At 40.6% G+C, this 19,716-nt stretch overlaps 2 protein-coding genes across 2 annotated transcripts in view; one reads left to right on the top strand and one right to left on the bottom strand.

Moving 5' to 3' along the window:
• Window positions 1-19,716, top strand: part of nr1i2 (nuclear receptor subfamily 1, group I, member 2) — a 110,026-nt gene that overhangs the window by 52,429 nt on the left and 37,881 nt on the right. The gene's annotated exons all lie outside the window — the stretch shown is intronic.
• gpr156 (G protein-coupled receptor 156) lies at window positions 448-12,759 on the bottom strand. Its single transcript, XM_082509292.1, has 10 exons — window positions 12,633-12,759; window positions 10,148-11,214; window positions 9,171-9,298; window positions 8,969-9,089; window positions 8,776-8,886; window positions 6,723-6,848; window positions 6,369-6,464; window positions 5,721-5,957; window positions 4,864-5,022; window positions 448-3,417 (listed from the first exon to the last, which is right to left on the bottom strand). Exons 1-10 carry the CDS (start codon window positions 12,646-12,648, stop codon window positions 2,092-2,094), a joined length of 3,387 nt encoding a protein of 1,128 aa, XP_082365418.1. The 5' UTR covers window positions 12,649-12,759; the 3' UTR covers window positions 448-2,091.

The following is a 19,716-nucleotide window of genomic DNA, read 5'->3' as shown; positions in this document are numbered from 1 at the left end:
AATGGTTCATATGCTGAACAGAGAGCAGCAGCATCTTAAAAGCAGGCAGCTGAGCAGAACTAACGCAAGACACTGTTTTGCCTTCACAGCAACACCTCCCCCGGCAAACATACATTTTCCCATTAGTGGAGGGATAAAATACGAGAAAGACAGAGAGTAGATAGCAGAAGGGAGTGGAAGTGAAGGGCAAGCTATAAAAGAGACATGAAAGATACGAGGGAGAAAAGGCTTTTGTCTGTGTTTCAGGAAAACCCATGAAAATGTGGTGAAATCATGGTGGAGATTTAAGTGATGGGAAGCCTGGCAAATATTTTAACTCAGGGAAAATGTTGCATTTAACATGGAAATCATATAAAGGTGAGGTTTAGTATTTAACATCAAGTCAGCACTCACATTCACAGAATGCACATTGTAAATTCAAACTCAGAGTCAGCAAAGGAACATAACAACATTTTAAGGAATGTTTATAATAAAAGAAACATAAAGTAATTCTGGGCACCAAAACATCAACAAATAAATACAGAAATAAATACAGAATTGCACAATTGATAATAGAGCGCACATTTGTTCTGTGAAAACCTTTTATGTTGCATCTGTTTATGTCATTTTTCATTATTGTGTCTCTTCTGTCAGTATATTTTGAGAACTTACATGAGTTAACTAACAAAGCACCTGTCTACAGTGCTGTGCAAAAGTCCTGATTTCCTCAGTTCACAATATTTTGCCAGGAAAATATGAAATAGATGCATAAATAGAAATAGAAATACAGTATATAAGGAAAGAAACAGAGTTTGCACAAGTATGACCACCTTTATTCTTTAACACATGCTGAACTCTCTTAGGCAAGCTTTCTTGTAATTTCTTTAAGTAGTCTTCAGTAATAGTTTGGGCTTCTTGAAGGACAAAAAAACTCTTCTTTGGATGTTTTTTAATAATAATAATAGAGTGCATTTATATAGCGCTTTTTGGGGCCCTCAAAGCGCTTTACAATTCCACTATTCATTCACTCTCACACACTGGTGGAGGCAAGCTACAGTTGTAGCCACAGCTGCCCTGGGACAGACTGACAGAAGCGAGGCTGCCATATTGCGCCATCGGCCCCTCTGGCCATCACCAGTAGGCGGTAGGTGAAGTGTCTTGCCCAAGGACACAACAAGGACACAACAACCAAGACTGTCCGAGCCGGGGCTCTGCATTTATAATTCCATCAATTTTGACAAGATCTCCAAAACCACTACTTGAAAGGAAATCCCAAACCATGACAGAGCCTCCGCGGTGTTTTACAGATGGCTGTAGGCACTCATTGTTGCACCTCTCTCCTGGTCTCCCACATATATGTTGAGGAAAACTGAAACTATAATTCATAAGAAATATCGTGGGCTGATAGCACCTTGAGAATCAATTCGTGGTGCAAAAACTGTGTTTTATATCTGTGAAAATGTGTTATCTTCGGCATTTATTTTTATGGATTAAAGAAATGGAAACAAATTATGCATTTTGGAACGGCTGCTAGTAACAAAGTGCCTAAACATACAATTTAAAAAATTTTTTGATAAGTTGTCTGTTATCATTGTCATCAAACACTTTTTATGTTTGAATTATTCAAAGGTAAGTGTTAAAAAGATTAACAAAAAACAAACACAGAAAAAAACATGCGTCTCATGTGAAAAAGAAAGAAAAAGCAGCCAATGTCCAAAGACAAATGTCCTTCAGAACCACTCAAAGAATTAAAAGAAACTAAATATAAATAAATGAGTAACTCAAGGCTTTTGCACAGTACTGTAAGTGTCAAAGGTTTTCATCAGACAGTAGAAATAGTAATCCAAATAATCCAAATAATGCCACAAGTAACTATAAAAAGTAAACAGCATTATGTGTTTTTAAGCTACAAAAGTTTTAGTCTCATAAATCAGTCACTGTGACCTATGGTGCAACACAGAAAAACAACAATCTCTGGGATGTAAAGTTCCTATACTGTAAGCTACTGTCGAATGTCCCCCATCACAGAAGTACATCCGTTTTAGCAACCTTTCTGAGAATATTCATTCAAGTTTTGGAACTGGATAAATGTGTAAAGTGCAGTAAACGTGTTCATACGAAGGTGGGTTTGAGGTCTTCTTTGAATACCACAGGGCGTGGTGAGCGGTAGAGGCTCAAGTAGTCATCATACTCGCTGTCAGAGGAGTCTGAGGAGCTGTCTGAGTACAGGAGGGAGCCTCGCTGCAGGCAGGAGTCACAGTAAGGACGGTGGTAGTAGCAGTAATCGGTTGAGCTGCTGGAGTCTGAGTCCGAGTACCCACATGAGTCTCGAATGTGTCTGCGGTGCTGCTCGTTATCACCGCCTGCTCCCACATCCTCTGGAGCTTTACGGTTTTGTTCTTCACAATGCACGACCGAACATCTCGGGAGCCTTGAAACACACCTCTGACATGTTCTCACTACTTCACGCACTTTCGTGTCTTCCTCCTTTCCCTCTTCAAGGTCACTGTTGTGATGTGAGATACAGTTATCATCCACAGTAATATCTTCTGGACTTGGGAGCGCACATGTGTCTCTTGCTCTTGCACAGCCAGGAACCTCAGAGCCTGTGTAGAAGCAGGGAGGAGCTAAACCTCCTCTGGAGGAGTGAAAGGGCCGCCGCCTTTTTCTCATGGTATAAGGCGAGATGCTAGGGTAGCGAAAGAGTGCAGGAGAGGGAAGGGAGCAGGGTGTCCGTGGGGAGAGAGGGGAGAGTGTAGAGTCTCTGGTCAGTTTTTGCTGAGAAGGTATCCTGGGCGCCTGATCGGGAGATCGAAGCGTGGTTCCCGTGATTGCATCCACGCTGAGTTCCTGTAGGATCTCCTGCAACTGTTCGCTACTAACAAAACCAGCTGGTTTAGTATTTGGTCCCACCTGAAGATTTAGGCCACTATAACTACCAAAGGTTTCAGCCATAGAGGGGTTCAACCCTCGTCGGTACTGCAGAGAGGTCACAAACTGAACTGTCTCCTCTGGTGTCCTGAGTAAACCCATAAACGGGAGGGATGCGTCCCGTTTGAGAGCAGATGCATTGTTTTGAGTTACACAAGCAGGGATTTTGGTGGGAAGAGGGGAGGAAACAGAAATGGGAGCAGAGTAGTTTGAAATAGAGGAAGGAGCAGAGGACGGTGTAACAGCAGATAATGAACCATGAGCAGCAGTGAGGTGAGGCGAGAGAGCAGAGGGCGAGAGTGTTGATTTAGTGTCTTTCTGAGATTGAGAACAAGTAGAGGGGCCTTCCGACTGGAGCTCGGTCGTCTGAGTGGAGGACGAGTTGAGGTTAGTGGCAGAGGAGTCCATGTCTTGGTCCTCAGGGTGCTGGCTCGCTGACATGAGTCTCAGGAGTTTATCCTTGGCGTTGTTCACCTGCTCCTGGAGACTGTCGATCACGGCGTTCTTCTGAAAATTGTGGTGATACAGAGAAGTGAAAACATTTTGACACATACTGAGAAAATGTTGCTAGAAAAATCTGCCACTATGAAAACTTGGCACGCATCAGTTTCCTGCCTTTTGAATCAATATAAACAGAACAGTCAAGCAGTGACAGAAAGTCGTAAACATATGGTTAAGCAGCTGGTGCCACTTTGATTCAGCACTGACTCAGCCCTGTTTCATCTACACCACTAATGAAGTAATATGAAGGTGTCAGTTTTATATGTTGTACTGAATGTGTTTGTCACCTAATTTTGACAGTAAACTAGTCTGTTAAGAGGACTACCTGCAGCTTCAGGATGTAAACTCTTGAAATTTGTTTTTGTGTTTAATATAGAGACCAGTACTTGGACAGTGCATCACACACATTATTATAGATGAGGAACAAAGATGTGTCCAACACAGAAGCTGGTGGGACATTATAAGTGCCTTGTACGCTATCAGAACTGTGCTCTGCTGCTCCATTTCCATGTAGGTTTATTAGGTATAAAATAGAAACTAAAATAAAATAAAAAAGACTAGACACACTTAGTTTGAAATAACACAACCCATTACCTACTTTATTTACAAAAACCTTTGTCTCAGATAACAAGAGCCTTTATTAAAATCTGACTCTCTCTCCCACACTTTGCCTTTTTCCCTGTCCTCCTGCGTTTGCTCATAGGGGATCATATGATTGTTAGGGTTTCTTTCTAATACCCGAGTCTTTACCTTACTGTATAAAGCACACTGAGTGGACTATTGATGCTGTATAAATAAAATTGGCCGAAATTGAAATTTTTGTTACGTGTTAAACAGCCTGGAACCCTGATATGTCATGTTTTTTCACATCCATACCCACAATATAGAGAGATGTGAAGCATATAGTCGAGGACAATTTGAGTACAGCAAAGTGTCTGCATCAGTTTGCAACGCTTTAAAAAAGGCCACTAAATTGCAATATGTGCTACCACAATACTCAAAAAATGACAAATTGTTTAAAATCCTAATTGAGTTTAGCGACGTGATATATTTGCAGCCACGTCCCGAAGCATACTCTACTTTGGTGTTGATTTTACTCTAAATGTTACAATTCTTTACTACACAAACCTTATGCTCTATTTAAAAAAAGACAGTGATTGTTACCATAAACGAATCAAGGAAGTTTCTACTGAGATCATAAATAAGAGAAGTGGTGTCAGTTCTCCATATTCTTGCAACCAGAGGAGTCACCCCCTACTGGCCTTTATAAAGAAAGCACATTTCGTCTACAGGAGAGGAGTGGAAAACTTAAATCATCTGCAAAAAAATAAAGATTATGTGTCTTATAATTAAATGAAAAAGTTCTACTGCAGCTTTATATGAAATTCTAACATGAAACAAAGATGATTTCTTACCGAGTGGCTAATTCTGAGAAGAAAACAGTAACGTTACCTCATTAAGGAGTTTCTTCATTGAGCTGTTTTCCCCCAGCAGGTAGAAGATTTCATCCTGACTGTACACAGATGGCTGACTCTTACTGGGGCTGCTGAAATACTTGGCCATCTGACTCGGGTTGTTCTGATCTTCTTCAAACTGTCGCCACTGGGTCAGCTGTATGGGGCAAGTGAGATATTTTAGAGATATGAAAAAAATGTAGTTTTTTTTAACAAAAAAAGAAGATATATTATCAGGGTCATTTGGTCTGGAATATTCACCAGGTGTATTTGCACAAACTGCTCACTGTTCAGCTATTTCCTTCCGTTCCAGAGGAGATGCATTCCTTTACCATAACAAAAGTCCTCTGCTAGACTCTTAGAGAGTCATAAACCTGTTTGCGACAGCCTACGTAGTTTTGACTCATAAACACCTTGTGTGTGAGTCACCCTCCACTGACAGACATGGAAACCTGGCACACATAAAACTGCATGTGTGAGCACTGCAATCACTCACAGATTTACTACTTTATTCAAATGAAAAAGAAAAAGTCATAACCAAAGCTACCATTCGCGTGTCTATTTGTCATCTGTCTGTATTTAGTTTCTGTCTGTCTGATTGAGTCGGTTTATTTACTGCTGGTTTCTAAACATAGTATTCTATTATTATACAATCAGTTTATCCTTCACTTTAAGTAAATATGTTTGCCATATTTGAAAAAAAAAGTCCCTCTGTACACTGAAGCATCATTGTGTTCGCAAAAGTGAAATGGACAATCAGTAAACATAATACTTCTAGACACGATAAAGTTTATTTTCCAAGTAGTTTTCTGTTACGCAGATGCTAAAAAATGGAAAATGACATCAGTGTCTGACCTGAGGCACAAACAGCATGCAGTTTGTAGCCAGCGTGCAGATGAAGATGGCTCCAGCCACAGTACTGTAGACCACGTTGGGCCAAGTCTGCAGGAAGATGGACACGGGGGTGGCAACGGCGGAGGAGCAGGTGACCAAAGTGACGCATGTAATGATTGTAGGAGACTGGTTGACTGGGGGATGGCTGACATTACTTGTCAGTCCAGCTAGATAAGTGCCATAGAGGAGAAGACAACCCTAAAGAGAAACAAAGTAAAGACAAAGGGCATTAAAAGAAAAAAAAAAGGAAAAAAAAAGAAACATGGTGGATAAATAACCATTATTATTGTTTAAAAATTATTCATATTATACAAAAATGAATGACCAAAGTCTTTCAGATGTTAGGTTATTTAATACTTGACGTCTGAAACTATCATTTTGATTTGATTTCTCAAATTCAGCAGTTTTATTCACATGTATTCACTTAAGTAAAGCACTTGCAATGGTGTGTTTACATAAGGCAAACTGGAGAAAACAGTACAGCATACAGAATACACAGAAAACACCACGTGAAAGATAAATGATGCCATCAAAATAATGCAAAACTTTAAAATGTGCATTTAAACACTGATACAAATGTATAATAAAGTTTGAATAGAGACTAGTTACCTTTTGGACAGCAACAATAATGATCCACAGATTTGAGTACAAAGAAGAACAAGAAACCAGCTGCGACAACGAGTAGGAAACATCTCTTTCCATCACCTACATCATCAAAGAAAACAATACACCATCAGAGAGTTGATTTATTTAGCTGTCATCATTATGTATGAGTTTGTGATTTTCCAGTCACAAATTCAATTTTTCCTGCAATCTCATTCAATTTCACTTTCTATAATTTGACAGCAAAAAGCATTCAGGTGAACATTTAAGTCCCATGCATTTCGGTTTTCATCATTCTTAATGAAACCAAGTCATTTTACAACTTTTTGCTCAGCTTCAGGAAATCACCAATAATCCTACCTTGACAACAGCTCCCACAGATCGTGAACACCTGATGGGGTCGGTGAGGTTCCAAGCGGTGAGAATCAGTATGTCCACCAGGATCAACAGAGCCACCATACCCATCAACTGGATGTCCCTGATTATCTGACACATAGAGCATAGTCCCCAGTTATTATTTCACCAGTAGAGCATTTTCATTCATGTAGCGACACCTTGATTAAGTGGCACAGTTATCAGATACCAGATTGGATATGCACAGTAAAGAAATTTATATTAAGCAAAACAAGCTTTGTCTTTTATCCATGACCTAACCTGCTAGTTATTGCTTCAGAAACATCTCTGAATATCTCCTAAGCAATATAAATACCTGGGGCAGAACATGCTTGATGAATCTGGTAAATAGAGGAGGAAGAAAGAAAAATACATAATACATACTGACTATGTAAAAAGCAGCAAAGCGCAAAAATAAAATCACTTATATTGTTGCTTTCTGCAACAAATGTAATTGGACATGAAATTTTTATTAAAGAAATTTTTATCAACAAGGTTCGAAAGTGAGATGAAGCCAAGAGGTGGCCATGGCGACTAAAGATGAAAGGCGATAATCCCACAAACCGGTGGTAAAGACCACTGAGGGTGTTACATGCTTCTCTGTGCACCAGCACATGTGCCAGGCCGTTATTGTTTTTTCTGTCATCCTTTATTAACCTGTTCCCCCCTTTCTTGATCTATTCTTTATCCCTAGTGCTGCACACCTATTAAAGATGTTCTCTCTGCTCTTCCTCACCAGCACCAGTATTATTGCTCAGTTGTTCTTTTTTGCTGTTTTTGTTTGTTTGTTTGTTTTTAATTTATTCCTAGTTCAATTCAATTCAATAGTTGAGTTGGGAGTTATTGACAATCATGTTTTCAGTCTTGGTTTTATTAGTTTAGTTTACGACTATTAGCTTAAGCTGGAATCTGATTGCTCATTGTGTAGTTGTTCATGTTCTTTCTCTCTTGTTTGTTTATGGTTGGGCTCCTATTCCTTGTTATATCTATTTGTTTTATTTTTTAAAAGAACTATTTTTGCAATATTAAACATTTGTTGAACTGCCATGGGTTTAGGGACCATAACATGAGAGGCCCTGAGTCCAAATCCCAGACCAGCCCCCAAATTTTGTATCTTATCTCAGAATCAAACTGTTATCTGAACATAAACTACTATACCAACATATTACAGTGGTTATATTGTTATATGTTGGCCTTGGCTGTGTCTAATATGGCATGGCTCAATTGCCTCAGCACGTAAGAAACCAGATTGTGAGATGTCATAAAGAGGGTCCAAGAGTGTAAGTAGGCTACTTGGCATAAGTTAAAACAAAGAGCCAGGAGTGATTAAAAAGTAAAAAAGGTAAATGAAGATCCATGTTAACACAAACAGGCACAGTGGACGGCCTTAAATACAGCACAAATACACAATTTGCTATTTTTTGCTACATATAATTTGACTGAAAAGCAGATGGCGTGTTTGATGGTGGACAAAGTATCAGCAGAAACTAATGCATCAATAAAAAAACCCTGAATGAATTAAGCCTCTGCAGAAAGAAAGAAAAGAAGGAAACAGCAGCTTAAAAACAGCACAGTGCTGCACGATTCGCCAAAGATCATGAAAAGAAGCATTGTGACCATTAGTGAAAGCACTTTTAGTTAGAGTTACAACCAAATAAAAGCAAGAATAATACTTCAAGTAAGAGGAGGTCAACAGTGCTGGCTGTGAAACACGAGTGCAAACAATGTTGGGGAGATAGCAAGTTTGTGCCCAGAAACTGAAGGAAGGTTGCCCTGAGGTCTTAACAAAGTGGACACAGGAGGAAAGAGTGAAAACTATGTCCCCTAATTCAAAGAGACTACATCTGGAGTGTTTTAAAGTAGAAGGTCAAGCAACAAAATTCCTCCAGCAAGGAGCAGCTCTGAAAAGAATCATCTGTGAAAAGCACTTCCTCCAAGTCCAGGAGGATCAAATTTATATAGACTGTAGACTATGTAGGTTTCCTAGGAAACCACCAGGAAAACTGAAGAGCATGCCTACCACTCTCTTGTCCGGCACGCGCTGCGTGAACACCCTGTACAGTCTCCATGTCTTCCCCAAAATTGGGCCAAACACCAGGGTACTGCCTACACAAAGCATCCACATGCGAGTCTACGGTAGAGAGCATGGTATGATTACTTCAATCTAACAATGTCAACGCTAATACAGAGCGGTGAAGGGAAGTTGGACTCACTTGTAGAACAGCTATAGATGCTCCACTTTCCTCGACGGCAAACAGGAAACCGCTGCTATAGGTGAGGACACTTCCACAGAGAGTCAGGGCATTGAGGTTGGGGCTGGACATCTTTACTATCCTAATGACATGACACACATTATGTTAAATGACTTCTGTAAGCCTCTCTTTGTGTTTATATACTGCGTATGTTTCACTGTACCTGTTGTTTTTGAAGCGCAGGGTGAAAAGGAGGAAGCAAAATGCCAACAGGATTCCACAGGAGAGGAGAGTCCACACCACAGCAATTAGCACCGATGAGAGAGAGCGCCTCGGGAGCTCTGCTGCCATCTGCAAACGCATACATGCAACATGCAAACATGCATCCAAATTATTTCAGATGCTGCTCTTGTGCATCTGAAACTCTCATTTTTTGAAATCACGGACACAAAACAATAATAATAAAAAAAGAAACACAATTCATTTGGACAAACACGATTTTATTAAACAGCAAGAATTGCCCTACAGACTTGGAACTTTTTTTGGCACAGTTGAAACGTTAAATTGAAAACTAAACGAAGCATTCAAGTAGAGATCGCACGTTACGAAGTTTTAGTTAACAGGCACGATGATGAGAGGTGCTGAGTTAACCCCGCTGTGATTCCTCCGTGGGTTAAAGTAGGGGAGAAGTCTGCCACTGAAGGTGCACCCAGTGAAGGAGTAGATGTGAGAATGAGAGTCCACGTTGTAAAATGAAACCTGTCCCCAGCCCATATCCACATACACCCCAATTCTCTGGGGCTTCTCAATCAGCGGGACACACACAGGGCTGTTGCTGAGAGCCCAGTAGCTCTCATCCTTTCGCATCCCCAGCGACCAGTAGCCCCTGTCGGGGTTTAGCACATTCCCTCCTTTTCTGGTCACCATTTCAAGCGCAACTCCAATATCCCATTCTGTCTTTTCTTTCACCTCGACTTCATAGTAGAACCTTCCAGCAGAGAAGCCCTCCTTTCCCAAAACGCTCACACAAGGGTAAAATCGCTCTGGGTTGTCAGGAAGGCCGAGGGATACGTCACCGTGATAGACCTGCTTCTTGTTTTCAGACAGCACCAGCTTGGGATGAGCGGTATCAGGATCCAAATGCACATCCACAGCATATCGCTGAGCTTTCTGAAATTCGGATTCGCAGAGCCTCTTCACCTCAGCTTTTACCGTCTCCTCCAGCTGACACATTACTCTCCTCACCGCTCTCCTCACTATGCCCACATATTCAGTACTCTCTAAGCAGGTGTCGGACCAGTCTTTGGTGGCTGGCACTGTGGCAAAAGCTGGAAAGTATTGGAGAAGATAGAGATCATCGTCGGTGAACGAGAGCTGCTCCAGTTCATCTCTCCTGCAGCTCAGCTGATCAATCTCCTGCTCCAGCTCCAAGATAAGCCTGCTGGCCATGCTTTCTACTTGCTTCTGCTTTGCGCCAATCACCTCGGCCACTTCAGCCTGGCCTCTCTGGACAAGCTGGAACAGCTTGCTGAAGACGCGCAGACTCTCTTCAGTCTCCCTTTCTGTGTTTCTCCTGCTGATTTGAATGATTTTATTGATATCACAGATTTTCTGCAGTCGGCGATGGATCATTTCTCCCACCTCTTTTTTTGTGCTCCCGATCTGAGCCCTTCTGTTCCGGCTCTCATCCTCTATACGAACAGTCTGATGAGCCGTGTGGTCTTTCGTAATGCAGATCTGGCACACGTACACCTGGTCAGTGTTACAGAACAGGTCGAGCAGCTTTTCGTGCTGCTTACAAACCCTGTCTTGCATGTTTATCATGGGCTTAATCAAGCGGTGTTTCTTGAAGGTGCCTAGAACGTGATGGGGCTCTAGATGAGTCTCACAAAATGAGGCCAAACAGTCCAGACAGGATTTAAAAGCCTTGACTGTTTTTCCAATGCATACATCACATGAAACCTCTCCTTTGTGGCCCTCTGACTGATCCATAGCACTGCTCTCATTTTCATTTTTCTTTTCCACCAACTCCTTGAAATGAGAAGCCACCTCCGATATGAAGGTGTTAACTTTGAGGTCAGGCCGCATGTACAGCTTGTGCTTGCACATGGGACACTGAGGCATGTTAGAGGTCTGCCAATATCTTTGTAAACACTCCCTGCAGAAGTTGTGCCCACAAGGAGTGGACACTGGCTGGTTGAACAAATCCAGACAAATGGGGCAAAGGAGCTGCTCCTTGGACAGCACACTGCCAACTGTGGCCATATCTAGAAGCACAGAGAGAGAAAAAACAGGTGGTGTTTTATGCAATAAGTTGGCTCAGCTTCTTGTATTTTTGTCTTTCCACTATAGCGTTAGGGATAGGAACACTTGGTGCCTGGTGGGCTGTCCACATCCACAAATAGCAACAAATGCATGGTGTTAGATTTCATCAAAGAGTATTTCACTTTAGCTGAGCAGTTTTTATGTCAGTTGAGGTCATTAGAAAATAATAAAGAGAGCCCATAAAGACACTGAACTAAAGGATAAATATGTTTCAATACTATTTTGTCATGTTAAAAATTACCATAACAAAGAAAACCGCAGTATGCTGTTCTTCCCTCCCCTGGGTGAGGATGCTATACACTCTGAGACACACCCATGCATAAATTAACATCAGAAAGTGAAAGAAATCAAAGCGATAACTCACCTCAACTCGTTGTGGCACGGCACGAAGAGAAAAGCTTGTTTGTGTTCCTTTGACACGGCTACTTTAGCGTCTATTTGGAAAGTCTTATTAGACTTTCTTTGCCTGCCTCACGGTGCTGATCTCCGCTGACTCGTCTCTTAAGGGCACCAGTGACTGAGACGATACTAAACATAGCTTCGGTAGTCCACCCCTATTACCTTTCGGGATATGTACCATTCAAATTGCTTCTCGAGTAGGATAGTAGCACACTCCTAGCTTGCTTGGTGTGTTTATTTACACGGCTCACTTGTTCCACTGACCAACCGACCAACATTTAAAATCTGCATTTAAAAGTAATTTGAAAAAACAGGGTTTTTTTAGGCTTTGAGTGAACGTCTCTCGATTAAAAGTAATTTGCTAATCGAATTAATCAGAAGTAGTTTCACCCTTTTCACCCTTTCACAAGGTCAACTGCACAAGACACGCCAGTGTGCCAGCACTTTGTGATGTAAAATCTGTTTACTGTGTAAATGCAGGAACATGTGCATGTGACATCTGGATAGTCTAAATGTGTGACAAATTAAAGGAAAAACTAACTTGGCCAGCTGAGCTGACCATAAGAAAAATCCTGTTGATTTATTATGCTGTAAGAGAAATGTACTGGCATTGTAAGAGTAATTGTAAATCTGGACAAAGTTGTTCACCCTCACCTTTATACTCTGGTGAAACATTGAGGGTTTGCTGAGTGGCTGCATGTATATTAAAACAACATGAATCATATTCTATGGCCTTCCTGTCAAGAGCTCTCAACCAGCTGAACACCTATGGGAGATTTTAGACTCTCTCAATCATCTATCATCAAAACCAAGAATGAAGGGATATCTTTTGGAAGTATAGGGTTCTGAGTTTCTTTTCCTTTAATTTCTCACCCATGAGTATACAGTATGTGCTTGGCATTGTTATATTTTTCATTATAAGTATATATATTAACATGAGAGAGTGACAGAGAGAGGTTACCGTGCTGAGACTGCATAGCCTCTGCAGAACGTCGAGGCTGTCCTGCCTGCTGACTCCAGATTGGATGAAGCAAAATGGGGACTCACACTGGGAGCTGCAGTTCAGCTCAGGCTCCATGATTGGCACCAGTCCGTCCACCATCACAAAAACATCCTGTTAAGCAATCAATAGATTTCACAGATGTGATGAAATGGACAGAAGAAACACACTGCTCTTTGTGAAAAAAACAACAACGAAAACACTAAAATCACTTAGTCCTGTTTTGCGATAACATTTTTACTGTATAATTATTTATCTTACTAATGGACCAATGTACTAAATTCCACAAGATACTAGAGACCAAGAAAACACATGTAGTGGCATTTTGTTTCTGTTTCCAGGTTTATGATTCACCTGACAGTTGTAGGACCTGAAGCCACCACAGTGTGGTGCTCTGACAGAAACCTCTGAGACGAGGAGTGACAGGGACAGAGACAGTGATTGTGCATTGCATAGATAGCAGCCCAAATAGAAACAGGCATTTTAAACAGACAAGAATATTAGAATTACTAGAATATAAATAAGAGAAGTTATTAGGCATTAGTGGTATTTCCAACTTTAAAACAATAAACATGTACAACAGGAACTCTGTTTCTGCTTATCCTCAATTTTTACCATCACCTTGTGATCCCAGAGGTAAACTAGCAAACAGTGGACCACAGCCTGTGACAACACACATTTTCACATTGACCAGGCAAAAGAAAAAGGAACAGCAGAGCTAATTTAGCATATCAAAGTTAACATTTCAGGGTTAAGATTTCCCCGACAGCCAAACAATCCACAATTATACCTTTAATTTAAAGCATCTGCAACTGAAGAGGTAAACTTTAATGCCAAACAACAGTTTGTCACTCTTGCCGCAGGAATTTTTATGAGGCTGCTCTGGGCTGCACTGACATGTTGCACGTTTAATTATGCGGCATGGTCTCACATGATACTGTGAGCTGTAACTAGGACAGACGAGAGTCTGATCGTTGTAATCGCTGCTGTGACTCAGCCACATGTTGCTAAGACGATGTAAGACTACTTGTATCGATACAAATTGGCAGACCGGTGGGTGTTTATGTGAGTAGAGTGCTATTAGGCATCACACGTCTCGCCTTTGTAGAATGACTAAGGTAACCTGAAAGGCTCTGGGGCTGTTCAGTTATGGGATCAATCAAAATGAAAGGGGGAATTGTGCAGAAATAGTGCAGTGTAGCAGTGTGGCATAAAAACATCCCATTTGCAAGCTCCTGAGTGAAAATGATTAAGCAGGGCTGACAGTAATGTAAAGTATAAGGCATTTCCAAATATTAAGGCTGTTTTCAGAACAAAGAAGCCATCTTTTCAATATATCTAGGAAATGTCTGGAGTTCCTGTTCATATCCTTTTGTCACTTTCCAAGTTTAGATCACAGTTCTTCTGCTTCCTGCAGGAAAAGCCGTCAGAGAGAGGCATTTCCGCAAGTTTTTTCTCAGAATCCTGCCTCTGTAGCTTTCAGCTTAGGCCAAAACCCACCCCCCTGCAGAGGTCAACATCCAACTGTGAGGGGGTCACCATGTAAGCAGGGAGAGCAGTGCTAGACTCCAAGCTGAGCTTGGTTTTATGGACATGTTTTGACAGTTCAGAATAATCATGAGGAGTGTCTTTTGAAGTCCTGAAGGCTAAACCGCAAGTAATACCTGAGCTACCTGTAGCCTTGATTGTCTTACTTTAAACATGGGATGGGCCTAATGGGCTTAATGTGCCTGCAGCGGGGCTTTCACTTTTGTACTTATAAGTTTGTCTTAAAAAAAATTAAATAAAATAAAAAACTGTATGCAGTGATTTGCAAATCATTTGAACCCTGCGTTTGACTCGCTTCATAGACAACGTATCAGATATTGAGAAACATTGCTTTGTGGAAAATAACAGCACATTTTGGGACGTGACAGTTTGAAACGGATGCCAAAAACACATTTCAAAGACGTTGGAACAGGGATATGTTTCCCACTGTGTTGTGTCAGCTCTTCTTTTCATAACATTCTCACCTTTGGGAACTACAGAGACAAATTGCTCTTGTGAATGGCATTTCCCCCCCAGGTGTGCTTGATATGCCAGCAGATTGAAATTTCAGAGCCAATTTCATGACAAAAATGTTTTCAGAGATTGACAGCACTGGACTCCAGGCAGGCCAGTTCAGCACCCAGATTCTTACAGGGTCTGTGGTTGAAAGGGTTTAGCTGGAAAATATTGCTCAGAACCTAAAAGCTGTATATGCTGTTTAGTATTAATGGTTCCTTCATGGCAAGTTTCACAGACTGTGGCTTGTATCTGTGCAATGATAGTCTCTGCACCTGCCTGTTTTAGATGACTCAGACCCAGAGAGGCATATAGTGTTTATGGTATTGTCTTTGCATAATAAAACTTTCACTTGTATTTCTGAATGCAGCAAAAACTGTGCTCACTCTCAGTGGTTGTTAGCAGTGTTTCTGAGCTGTGAAGTGATTTCCACCATATTTCGTTTTCTTGTTTAATGCAAATGTCCAAAAGCCCAATCATCACTTTTGGCTTTTTCCTTTATGTGAAAAGATTTCTCTCTATTCTCTGAATTTTTTCATAGTTTTATGCACCACAGAAAATGAAATTCAAAAATTATTCCTCACTTTATGTTGAGGACTATTTCTAAGTTTTTTGTTGTTACAGGATAATCCTTTTTAAATGTATTTTATGACATCTCCATTTAAAAAAAGCAACAAGTTTGAAAATTATATTTATTACAATTATATTTATTCTTCTTGCATTTTAAACTAAATAGAAAACCACAGCCAGTAGTTCCACATGTTTAATTTGGCAGATTTCTTTTTACACCAGATTCCCTTCCTGATACAACCCCAAAGGGATTTATATCTCCTTCCTGGATCGACTCCGGAATGTTTAATTTGTAAGCTTAATCTGTAAATGACACTATAGAGCCGTAGGTTAAATAATTTAAGAATCATCGCAGTTTCGCTGCCTTAAAATAAATAAACAAATAAAATAAAGTGAGTGTCTTTAAATGTTGGTAACAGGGGTGTACCACTGTGCCTCCCTTTGGGACACATTTTCTTACATTCTTAATTCTTATTAAAAATTGGAGTAAAGCCCATTCATTGTTCTGTCAATCACTCTGTTCATCTTTTAAGATTAGAGTGTTGTAACCATCAGATGTAAAGCCTGGTTCAGGGGCCATTATTGAAACATTCCTTCATAGCCAGTAATCCGTTTATAAGTTTATTCCCTAAGCTGATTTAGAACGCAATTACTGGCACTAAAATCCCACCTCAGGCCATTTCTGGGCACATCATCCATTTTTTTTGTAGGTTCTGGATTATATATTTTATAGAGACATCAATTCATCAAAATGTATATTTTCTCTGAGAACGGAAGCAATTTGACTATACAAGCAGAAAATCTGATGAGTTCTCAGCGTATCAGTTTAAAGTTTACCAAGAAAAAACTATAGAGAAACCTTATGTTATTAGCCTAATTATTTAATCATTATCATGAGAGTAGATACTGTAGATATAACATACAAGGATTGCATGTGGATCCATGCAAGCATCATATTAAAATATTATGTCATTAGTATGGGTCCAGATAAATTTCATCTGATTTTAGCCATACCGTCCAGACTTTGCAAAGAGCATAAACTGAATGAAACGTGCGTGTCATCACTGCTTTGTAATGAAGCACCAATAAAAAGAGAAACAGATAACATTAAAATAAAGTGAAGAAGAAAGCAATGATTTATGAGCTATAAAAATTTGAATATTGGATAAAACACCTGTACGAGATCGCTTAAAGAAAATAAGCCTTCCGTTCGGTAGCATAATCAGCTGTGAAGTGCGATCCTATCCGGTAAAAGAGGCGACCGCTCATGGCTGTAATTAGTAGGCTGTACAGTAAAGCAGCCAATTTGTCAGCTAAACCCGCTGAGAAGAAGAAGAAGAAGAAGAAGAAGAAGAAGAAAATAATGACTTCAAAAGAACAAACCTCGATCTTCAAACCGCACGCAGGATCCCATTGCTTCGTCCCGTCTCGGACTCCATGTCGCCAGACTCAGAAACCTTATGATAATAAAAACTGAAAATAAATTAAAATATAGTTCCTTATCTAACATTGCTACATGGCTTTCGCGGCCGCACACTTGGAACGATTCCCGCCCGTCACTCCGGAAAGAGCCCGTCACTCTGGAGAAGTTCAGCAGAACTCTGGAGTCCTCCTTTGCGCACGGAGGAAGGGGAGGGCGCGAGTGTGAGCGAGTGTGTGTGGGAGATACTGTCTCTCTCTCTCTCTCTCTCTGTTTCTCTCTCCAAAAAAGAGAATTCAAAGCGTGATGCGGTGCACGATTGTGACAATGTGGGTCCAGTACGGTACAGGGGGCCCCTCGGGGACCTGCGTGTGGCAGATGGGACAGGGCGGCGCTCTAACTATCACCAGTACAAATAAATAGAGTGAAAACAGCGCTCGTTTTAATGGAAAGAGAAACACACATCATCACTGTTTATATTATCGTTATTTTTCTTCCAAAGCAGACGTTTATGACGGATGGACATGAGGTCGCCGTGCAGCCTGATGAGGACAGATTGAGTTTCTCAGATTGCTCAGCGAGCCTCTGCAGAGGTATGTCAGCATTTATTCAGCCGGCTATATGAGACATAAAGGTGTTATTAAGACGTCACTGTAGGCTTACAGTGTGAGCCTACACGGCGGGTCATTCCTGATAAGGGAGTGCCACCACTGAGAGCTGTAAGTGGGGAAACAGAGACAAACACAGATTATCAGAAAAGAAGAATATGCGGATATCCACTCGTGCGTCCATCTGCCCCCATTAGTCCCATTCACACGATATAAAATTTTCTCCCATGGCTGTATTAATCTATAGGTTCACTGCTTTTAAATTTTAAAGTCACTTAATCTATATTAAAACTCTGAACAGACGCATATAGCTCCCTGTTATTTCAAATAGGCCACAGTACGTGTTTACAGTGCACCATTGTTTCATGTTTGAAAAAGCTTTGTGCTCCTGTGGCCTTTCCCCGGAATTAAACATATAAATTATTCTGGCATCGAAACTATGACAAACCAGATTTTCCAAAACCGGAAAGCTTACAACAGGGGCCCTGCAGCAGTTATCCCAAAAGTTGGGTTTCATTTTTCAGACTTCTCAGGTGGGAACCAGGTGAAACGCAGACGCAAACATATTTACGTAAACAGGATGGAATGACTGCGTTGTGGTTAATGAACGCCCAAACAGCTTCCGGCACATTGAGTGTATTCTTCAGTAACAGCATTGTTTGTTACTTTCAACAAGTAAATATTTCAAAGCAGAATTAAATTCAGTGCAGGCTTGTAGTCACGAGAAGAAGAAAAAGATAGTAGTTGTTTTTATTTGTTATTTTTAAAATTGCACTTAAAAAATACAAGAAATTCTCTAATTTGTTGAGTAAAAAGACATAAAACACGATGTAGGCACTTGACATCCAGCTGCGTCAATGCAAAAGACTGTCTTTTTTGGACCTATATTACATTGCAATATGCATTATTTGGAAGATGGTTTTCATGTCAGTGGCTGTGGCCAAACTGTTGGTTTTAAATATGATAAAGTGCCGGGAGAACAGATTATTATGAAGCATGTTAAAATATGTAATTCAACATCATGTATTTCATTAAGGACAATTAGGTCTTCATTGGAGGCTGGCAATAGGACCTTCTGAAAAATGCACTGACTACAGTACTAATCACTCATCAGTGTAAGAAAGTTTTAAAAGAATGCACAAAGAGCTGGAGTGGAATATGGGACGAGTGTTTTTAAGCTCATAATTTTTCTTGTGAGCTAAGCTCAAATGACATGATGTCAGTACTCCACTGAAAGGCTGAAATGCTGTCACCAGCTCAGTTACACCCAAAGTGTGTCGATCACTCTCGGGTTTCCTTCAAGATCAGGTTCAAAATAACTGCAGCAGCAGGTGGACTGCAATGATGCTCAGGTTACTAGGAGCTTGAATAATTGATGTGAGGACAGGGAGGGGGCTGTCACCCATAAAGCAGGAGTCAAACAGACGAGGCTGAATGGGAAGGCGAACTGGATGAAACAGGACACATGTTGTTCCACTGAGCTTAACATTGAGATGTTATAATTACCAAATTAAGGTATCAGTGAGAGCCTCTATCTTTCTCTGCCGTGTTGTGCACATGGAGCAGCTGGAAGTCCACCAAACCAAACAAAAAACAAGCAAAGCTTATAAGCTCCTGACACACCATTTCCTGTTGAACCACTCCTGAATGCACCGCTGTTTCCTGACATGGAAGCATCTGCATTTGTGGTCCAACATGTGACCGCAGCACCAACAGTGTACTGTGTGGGTGGAAGCACATTGTTCTACGTTTGAAGCATCACAATCTTTTTTTTTTTTTTTCCAGTTCCAAGCTGTCCTTGCCTGAGCCCGGACGCTCCTCCGTGACATGCCCAGGTTTGCCCACTGACATACCGGGAGACAAAGCCCTCTCTGGAACACCGCAGATCCTCCTGCAGTGTTGCTATGGACCTGGATTAGAAACTTTGAATCAAAGCTCCCAAGCAGGTTCCAATCATGGTGTTTCTAAAGCAGCGGATTATGATAATGATTAATGTGGTAGCTGTAAAGCATCAGCCTACACACTTGTTAAAAAAAATAAACAGGTAACAAGTGATTATGCAATAACTGACAGCTAAAGTTAAACAGTTTTAAAGAGTCCTGACGCATTAGGGGTTTGTTTACTCAAATAACTGTTATTTAATCAAATTCTCATTTTAGCTCCATTTATGGTCTCAGTCGAATCATTCTCATTTTCATCGTTAGCTATATTTAATTGGATTTATTGCTTTCTATTATATAATGTGATTGATTACATTGTTTACATTGATGTAAAAATTTGTCAACATTGTGAAACTGTAGATCCAAAAAAGGAGTTTGCCGTGTCACAGTCTTAAGCTATTTGATCTGTCGTATACACTTCTGACACTCAAGCAAAGACATGCAACAGTTTTAGCAAATGCTGA

The sequence above is a fragment of the Aulonocara stuartgranti genome (genome assembly GCF_965226115.1).
Source record: "Aulonocara stuartgranti genome assembly, chromosome: 16".
NCBI classification, from domain to species: domain Eukaryota; kingdom Metazoa; phylum Chordata; class Actinopteri; order Cichliformes; family Cichlidae; genus Aulonocara; species Aulonocara stuartgranti.
The sequence above is the reverse complement of the archived record's forward strand: the minus strand, read 5'-3'. Positions and strand labels throughout refer to the sequence as shown.

Bases quoted from the DNA above. Each gene is read 5' to 3' on its own strand.
- gpr156 (XM_082509292.1), bottom strand. The intron at 9,090-9,170 runs GTACAGTGAAAC...TCATGTCATTAG, and splicing joins CTGCGCTTCAAAAACAACAG to GATAGTAAAGATGTCCAGCC. The intron at 3,418-4,863 runs GTAACGTTACTG...CACAATTTTCAG, and splicing joins TGAAGAAACTCCTTAATGAG to AAGAACGCCGTGATCGACAG.